The sequence below is a fragment of the Melitaea cinxia genome, chromosome 30 (assembly GCF_905220565.1).
Source record: "Melitaea cinxia chromosome 30, ilMelCinx1.1, whole genome shotgun sequence".
In the NCBI taxonomy this organism is placed as follows: Eukaryota; Metazoa; Arthropoda; class Insecta; order Lepidoptera; family Nymphalidae; genus Melitaea; species Melitaea cinxia.
Window position 1 is genome coordinate 7,341,076 of NC_059423.1, and position 9,338 is coordinate 7,350,413.

The following is a 9,338-nucleotide window of genomic DNA, read 5'->3' on the forward strand; positions in this document are numbered from 1 at the left end:
CTCCAATCACGATATTGCAGTCTATCACTGCCTCATCTCTTTCAAACACCATCACTTTCGTCTTCTTTACATTCATCTTCATTCCTTTTCTTACAAAAACTCCATTCATAGCAGTTATCATCTCCTGCAACTCCCCGGCTGAAGACGCAAGTAATACTTGACTAAGGTCATCAGCATAGAGAAGATCTTTGACGAGTAACTCATTCATTCTCAACCCACTTTCACTCTCTTTTAAATCTGTCAAACAATTGTCCATGAACAGATTAAACAGCCACGGTGACGCTACACATCCCTGTCTAACACCTTTTTCGATATTAAACCATTCAGTGTATGCCCCGTTTATCCTCACACAAGCACTAGAATCCTTATAAAGAGATTGCAATGCTCGTATGAGGACACTGCTCACACCATTCACGGACAATGCTGACCACGATTCATTCCTCATCACTCTATATATAATAATAAATATAATATTTCTCAAATATTGTTTGTTCCTGTGTTGAGCTTGAAAAATAAAAATAAAATAAGTCTCAGGTTGTTAATTGTGTTTTCGACATTTAAAGTGTAAAAAAAATATCATTTTATTACTGCTTTTTCCTTTTTTTTTTGAAGAGCAAAGGGACAGTTGACTCACCGGTGGTAAGTGAAAACAACACCACAGACACTCGCTACATGAGAGGATTAGCAGGTGCGTTGCCGGCCTTTCCTACGATATTTACAGCTCTATTTTCTAAACTGTGTTCGTTTGTACTTTAATCGATGATTAGAAGCATCAAGCCTATATTAAACTTTACATAAGTCCATTTAATTTTACACGTCATAATAAAATAATAATTTTACTAAGGTTAAAGTATTTTGTAAGGATAATATTTATTACGTATTAATAATACTTATTATTACTTTAGCAACTGATATCTAAGAATTGGTAATCGGCCTCATCTAGCGGTGTTCACTCTATTGTATACAGAAAATTGTCCGTCAGAAAATAAGAGTACTCACTGTGTTTAATGAAGGTACATATAACTATTTTTTTTTGTTTCGCATATTTTAAATCAAAGCATATTGTTGAAATATACATATAGTTATAGGATAAAATTAAATATAAAACTGATAGTGAGCGTTTGCTTATTCTTATGAGAACAATTTATAGCAACACTGTTTTTTTCCGTCAAATCTAGATGAAATTCGGGGAAGTGATACATAGCGGTTTTCGATAATAAATTACACGAAAATGTAAAAATAAAGCAAAAAAAATATTATAATTATATTTTAAATAAATAAAAACAACAAAAATGTCATTTGAGTGTGTTCAAATAAAGCAAGAACCGGCCTCCGAGTCGCCATCGACTTCAAATTACATCGTAAATAATTACGAAAAATCGGCACAATTTAGCGAAAATATAAATAACATACACGATGTAGCTGTGAACTTATCTAAAAACAATTTTGTAAGCATAAAAATCGAACCTGTAAATACAGAAAACTGGTAAGTGTTCTGTTCTCAGTACTTAAAATTATAATAATAAAAAACAGGCCAGCAACGTAATTACTATTTTATTTATATCATATTAGTATTATTCGTATAAAATAAATTGGATTGTTATTAACCGACTTCCAAAAAAGGAGGAGGTTCTCAATTCGACTGTATTTTTTTTTATGTATTTTACTTCAGAACTTTTGACTGGGTGGACCGATTTCGACAAATTTTTTTTATCGAAAAGGTGTGTGTCGTTTGGTCCCATTTAAATTTACTTAAAATCTGACAACTACGAAAAGGATCTGATGATGGGATTCCAGAGGGAAAGGAGGGAAACTCTCGAAGATCCGCATATCTTTTTACTGGGTGTACCGATTTTGATAATTTTTAATCTGATCGCAAGCTGATGTTTATCATGTGGTCACATATAAATTTTATCGAGATTTGATAACCACCTTTTTTGTAATCTTTGATAACGTGTAGTTACTTGACTATTTTTTCGTCGATCTACGTTGTATTACTTGTCGATGTAATTGAAGTCGGTTTTTTTTTTCGTTTGCGAGCAAACACAATTCTAGTTCACACGTCCATTTTGTTATTACACAAATTTCACTTTTTATAGGAATAAGTATTATAATATTTATTATCATTACTACAATAATATATAATAAATATCTACACAATATACACACGGTCGTCTGAGCCTAAAGTAAGCAACTTAATGCTTGTGTTATAGGTAACAGCCGACTGGTATAGCTACATTTTTTTTTTTTCGATAATCATACATATAAATAGTACATATATAAATATATACATAAATGTATATATTACACCTAGACTCGGGGTGGAAATCGAACCCACAACCCCCAGAGCGGAAAGCAGGGTACTACAAACTGCGCCAACAGGCTAGTTAAAATATATTTTTCAGATCAACATCAAAAATAGTATTGTTTTTTTTTTAATAATAATTTTATAGAGAGTAGTTTTTATCGCAGAATATCTATCTTTATCTTCGCAAATTATCTTTGATAAAATCTTTTTTTAAATAAGCATAGATTTATTTATTTCTATTTACATTTTAATTATTACAATCTGACACAATTTTTTTACCGACATCTATGACAAAAAATATTTTTCTTAATTTGTCAAACAGCTTAGACCGAATATAAAATCATCATATCAAAAATTTCGATCTAGCGTCTACATCGTTCCAAAGCTTAATTGACTAGAGCACTGATACGGTCAGTCGGAGATGCAGGTTTGATCCCTGCTGGAACAGTTGATTTTTGATATATTAAAATTGTCAAACAGTGTTCTCTAGGACTCTTCCCCTCACGAAGATCTTGGAGTGTAAACTCAGGATTGACTGGGCAGCGTGTACTATTGACCATCGTGAAAAAAGCAACATATTGCAGCTTTGTCAACTGCTGAGGTTGAATATATGGCAATGACGGAAGCCGCAATGAAAGCATTAAACTTAAAACAGCTTTTGGAAGATTTTGGAGTGAATAAAAAAGCTGTACCAAACTACAACAATAATTTAGCTGCACAGAAGTTAGCCAACAATTTAATGACAGGAAGAGGTCAAAGCACTGTGTCCAAAAGAAACTGATAATGATCCGATATAAGGACACAGGTAAGCAGCAGGAGGAAGCAGATCTTTTAACAAAGGCCTTAACCCAGCCAAGGTTAATGAAACTGCTAATGATGATAGGGGTCACTCAGACCTGAGATTACACTCCAAGATCTTCGTGAGGGGGAGAGTCATAGAGAACACTGGCTTGTAATTATATATTTTGTATATATATATTTTTTGAGAATGTAAAAAAAATCTCTTTTCCAGTGAAGAACCTCACACCTCCCAAGAAACTATAGACACTAGTAATTGGCACAACGTGCCTATCAAGTATGAACCCAATTTTGAGCCAAAAATCAGCGTAGTCGCGATTAAGCAGGAGCCTGAAGATGACGAGGGAACCGTGAGTAAAGTCAAATCGATACCTCATAATAACATACGTCTAGTTTGGAAAACAAGCGTACGGTCTGCTTGATGGTCTGCGGATACCCGAGCCTATAGACGCCTGCAACACCAGAAGCATCGCAAGCGCGTTGCCACCCTACCTACTACCCTGTCCCGGAGCTCTGCTCTTACTTACCAACAGGAACACAACCCTGCTTGAAAACAGTATTATTTAGCAGTGAGCTCCTGTAAGGTCGAGGTACCCCAGTCAAGCTGCTCCAGATTTTGAGCAAGGCGTCTTAATGTTTTCTACCTCAGTAAAAAAAGCACTTAGTTATTTTACTGATTACAGTCGACTGTTGTTCTGGGCATTGTGTGTTCTTGACTCAAACAGACACATAAGAATGGACAAAGGAGATTCTCATTAAAAAGATCGCTTTCTTCGTATTTACTGAATCTAAATCTAGTCTACAGAATATATCTATTCTATTTCACAAAAATATATATTTCTTACCGAATTATAAAATTAATCTGAAGTCACCATCTATCTGAATATAGATTCTGCAGAAAATAATCTGCAAGAAACTGAATTACTCACACTTTTAGAAATACGACAATTCAGTTACATGTTCTGTATGAAATACAGCGCCGGTAATTTACGCTTACGATTCACCATGTAATATCCCACTGCTGGGCATAGGCCTCTTTCCTCATGTAGGAGAAGGATCAGAGATTAATCCACCACGCTACTGCAATCATAGTAGGGAATATATCCGCCAACCCGGTAATTTATTTAACACTATTTTGTTTTCAGGATGACAGCTCCAACTACATCTTACCAGACGTGATCCCACCCAAGGCGTCTAACATATACATTAGCGATGGTTCGTATTATATATTTAACGTGTATATATGTAAGTGTCAAAGCTGGTCACAATCTTCTACCAATTCTACGGAATGTTGGCAAAATCATTAAGTATTATATGAAGACGCGTTGGCGCAGCGGTCACAGCACGGGCTGATGCGCTTCCGGTCGCGGGTTCGATCCCCCCTCACGACAGACATTTGTATTGACCATATAGATGTTTGTCGCGGTCTGGGCGATTGTGCTTGTGTACTGTGTAACGAAACACTTATTAAATATTAATAATGCGTTTTTACTTGACGCTTTTTTCGTCGACCTACATTATATTATACCGCACAACTTTTTACTAGATGCACCGATTTTGATAATTCTCTTTTTTTGTTGGAAAGGAGATATCCCTAGTTTGGCACCATGATAAGGAAACCAGGATCTGATGATGGGATCCCAGAGAAATCGAGGGAAACTCGAAAATCCGCATAACTTTTTTCTGGGTGTACCGATATTGATAATTTTTAATTTAATCTAAAGCTGATGTTTATCATGTGGTCACTTGAATTTTATCGAGATCTGATAACTACTTTTTGAGTTATCTTTGATAAATCGGTATGGTAAATTATCAAAATCGGTTCATAAACGACGAAGTTATATATATATATACGATCGAATTGAGTAACCTCCTCCTTTTTTTTAAGTCGGTTAAAAATCAGTCAAGCACATGCAGTCATTTAGGTACAGAATATGTACAACTGAACTTGCGTAGGACCAATATGTGGTTTATTAATTCCGCTTGTATATATACTGTATTTATAAATTTTTTTTTCAGTGTCAGAAGAAATACTTAGCCTGAATTCGACCATCGACGGTAAATACATGTGTCCGATATGCCACAAGCGTTTCGCGAACAAGGGAAACGTGCAAAGACACGTGCTGTTACACACGCGCGAAAAACTGGAGTGTAATGTATGTTTCAGACAATTCGTCAAACAAGCGCATTACCAGAAACACCTCCTGACCCATTCTACAGAAAAGAGGTACAAGTGCGAAGAATGCGGAAAAATGTTCAGAACAACATCAAATTTAGAGCAGCACAAGAGAATACATCTAGCAGTAAAGCCCTACGAGTGTCAAACCTGCCTGAGACAATTTGCAGTTAAGGCGAATCTAGTTAAGCACTTAAAAAGCACAAATAGGTGCAAGGTGCCAAATCCAGAGCCACTCGTCTGCGAATTCTGTAATAAAGTTTTCCAAAAGGAATTCTTACTTAAAAGTCATTTGAGAAGGCATACAACTGAGCGGCCGTACCAGTGTGAACGATGCCAGATGAGTTTTAAATATAAATCTACTTTGATTCGCCACGTCCAACTGCACAACGGCATCAAACCATACTCCTGTAAAATATGCAAAAAGAGATTTACCCATTCGGGTCTAATAAAGCCCCACATGAGGAAACACACGGGCGAAAAACCGTATCCATGTCCGATTTGCAATAAAAACTTTGCCCACAAACACAACATGCAGAGACACACACTCAGACACTCAAAAGTTAAGCATTTGGTGTGTGATATTTGCAATAAAACATTCCCAAAGGAAAGCAGATTGAAATATCACATGCGGACTCACACTAAAGCCAAACCGTTCGTTTGTCAAGTGTGCGGTAAGACATTTTCTCACAGACAGAACATAGTAAGGCATTACAGTCGGAAACATCCAAATGACACGTATAATTGTAAAGACACGGATGCGAGTGTCGCTAAGGATGTCTGGGAGAAGGTTCTTAAGTCTAAAAATATGCAAATTAAGTCGGAAATATCTGAAATGAAGGATGTTGCCAGTGAAGTTAAAGTAGAAAAATAATTTCGGATATGATTAATCATATCTCATAATGTTTTAGTTAATTTAGTCTGTCGTTGTAATGAAGTGGTTAAAACTTTAAAAGGCTCTCTTGAAAGCTGTATTTATTTTTTATTTTTCTGCTTAGAAATACTCTCGAGTATAAATAATATATATTAAAGTTGAAAATGGCAATAATATAAAGGTTTTTCTATTAATAAAGTTATGCCATATTGATCCTCTGTGAAGCGGATGTACATGTCGGTACCTGTTTCAAGATATTACCTTTTCATGACAACAATTTTAATGAGCAATGGAAATAAATGCTGGCCATTATATTCATTTGGAGTCATATTTTCACCTCTAGCGTTTTTGTTATTTTTTTATCCCCCTTTTATCGATTTTTGTACTGTACTGGCACTATATGTACATATGTCTTAACCAAAATAATACTCCTTCTATCAAGTCAAATTAAAACTCCATCTGTGCCACTGTATCACTAAAGATTGTCGATTGTCGCTATTGTCTAAGGATTTCTAACAGGCGTCTATTGAGACAACCGGGACTGATGGCATTACGTGTTCTCCGAGGCACGGTGGGGAGACCCACGAAAATAAACCCAGACCAGTAACTAATATTGTAATAAATAAACACACAACAAAATTTTTGCCAAATGTCACCAAAATCTAATATATACTATTAGCCAAGTTTATTTACACAAAGTCCAATGTATTATCAAAACAACTTCATTAAAAAACTACATAGCTATGTAAGGATAAAATTTTTAATTATAATAATTACATATATATTAGTTTGTAGGAAACTTTATTTACTTAAGCTTATAATAGAATGAATTATTAATATTAAAGAGATATATTGAAATGTGCAATTTTTCACTTCTTACTATATGTTCACTCTCCCTACATATATTTATATATCTTTTTCAAATTATCTATCGATAATTAAACGATTTTATTCATACACTTAGTTTAAACTACATTTTTAACTTTCACTTTATGTTCATAGCTCCTTTTTTTTAATTTTAATTCATTAATTTTAGTTTGACATGGGAGAAAGTGACCTAAGTGGGAATTGATAATATTTTTTTATATTATTTTTGGAGTTCACTCCCTAACTTACCCCTTAAAAAAATTAGAAGCAGTGAATTTAGCTGTTTTTTGTAAGATATAACAGTATACAAGCATTTAGTGATACGAATAGCAAGCCATTTCATGTTTTGATTTTAGACTTCTTAATTATTTATATTTGATTAATTTAATAGAAAATAATATTACGGTAATCCCTTTTAAGGAGTTAACTCCATTAGTGTGTCGCAGCTGACACACTTTTTTTTTAATTTAATAAACATTGTGTATGATGCTTCCACTTGTGTTTGATCTCTATTCTTAAAAAAAAATTTAAGAAATTATTATAAGACGCTTTTGCCTCGTTTTTATTGTAAAAAATATTAGTGTCAAAATAATATCATAAATATTTTATTTCAGTGTGTCGTAGATTTTTGAAAATACAAGTATTCTTTAAATTACCAAAAAAAAAAAAAATCACTATCAAAATCTAATGTATAGAGAATTGATACAAGCGAGATTCGTTAAATTAATATATACACTACATACCATTCACAAGCTATACACAAAACATCAGTCAAATACAAGTCGTTTGAGTTCAGTTGTGAACCTATCTCGTGCCTACCACTGTTAAATTTATTATTTAAAGAAAACTTGTATTTTCAAATAAGCATATACGAAGTCTTTTTTTTAAATAATCACGGCAATGATTTTGAAGGAGTAAACTCACGTCGTATTTTGGAACTGACACACACTTTTTTATGTAAAAAAGGAAAAAAATTAAAGTTTTTCCAAGGAGTTATTAGTTTTTAGGAAAATAATGTAAAATAAATAGATTTAGTACTGTTTTGATGTCTTGCCTTTGTTTTGTTAATGAATTTTTTTTAATACACTGTAAAAACACGAATGCGATTTTCATTAATATTTTAATAACTAAATAGAAGTGATACTTTTATTTCAATAAAAAAATTTAGCTTAATTTTTGTTTTTTTTTTTAGGTAAAAGAGATTTAATAGATATTTTTATAAATGCTAACACAATGCCTTGAATGTAAGTTTGTTATTAAAAATGTATGATTTTCTATACATTAGGTAAGAAAACAAGCGCAGGTACGGCTCGCATGATAGTAAGCGGTTACCTTAGCTTATAGACGCAAGACACTTGGACCTTACTCCCGCGATCAAAGAATCCCCGACTATGTTTACACCTTGCGTATAATATTCATCTCTCTCATCATCTTTTTCGTCACGCTCTTGTCAGAGCGTTCGTGGTCATCACTTTCCAGTCACACGCTTTTTTTTTATGTCACTAGGTCGGCAAACAAGCGTACGGCTCACCTGATGGTAAGCGATTACCGTAGCTTATAGACGCCTGCAACACCAGAAGCATCGCAAGCGCGTTGCCGACCCAATCCCCAATCCCCCCAGGAGCTCTGGTCACATTACTCATCAACAGGAACACAATACTGCTTGAAAACAGTATTATTTAGCTGTAGTCTTCTGTAAGGTCGAGGTACTACCCCAGTCGGGCTGCTCCATATTTTGAGCAGGAAATTCCTGCTGTGCCCTACCTCAGTTAAAAACTTGACGCTTGACGATTGGTCTCCATTCTTCCACTGCAGCCTTTATTTCGAATTCGAGCCTGTACGATGGAAGATGACGTATGGTGACGAAAGCTCTAGTATTCAGCAGTAATTACCAGTAATCAAAATGAAAAAATAATGGTATTTGTTAAAACTACAACCAAATTTGTAACAAGAGGTACAAATATCGTAAAAAAAATCCGGAACCTTTGGGTAAAAATGGATAAAATTGTAGTAAATTGTAATGTTGTAGTAAATTATCTGGTTTATTGAATCCTTAACGGTGGACCACTATTTACGCCACATTCTGTATAGCGTATAATACTAAGTATCATAAAAATATCTTTTCCAAAATTCTTTCTCAAAAATTGAGTTTTTTCGTATTCTTAATAACTGGTTACTGATATAGTAAGATACTTTGTAATATATTAAAATGGTTTTATAATATCAATTTCAACTTATTTCGCGCCATTTTCATTCAAGTTTTAAAACAGCACAGATGTAATCGAAACAAAATATCTGACAACAGTTACCTAGAC

General features: G+C 34.0%; 1 protein-coding gene across 1 annotated transcript; it reads left to right on the forward strand.

The window, feature by feature from the left end:
- The first annotated feature begins 2,924 nt into the window (after positions 1 to 2,924).
- On the forward strand, positions 2,925 to 6,250 carry LOC123668148 (zinc finger protein OZF-like). Its single transcript, XM_045601940.1, has 4 exons — positions 2,925 to 3,031; positions 3,321 to 3,456; positions 4,252 to 4,321; positions 5,126 to 6,250. Exons 1-4 carry the CDS (start codon positions 2,925 to 2,927, stop codon positions 6,154 to 6,156), a joined length of 1,344 nt encoding a protein of 447 aa, XP_045457896.1. The 3' UTR covers positions 6,157 to 6,250.
- The last annotated feature ends 3,088 nt before the right edge of the window (positions 6,251 to 9,338 follow it).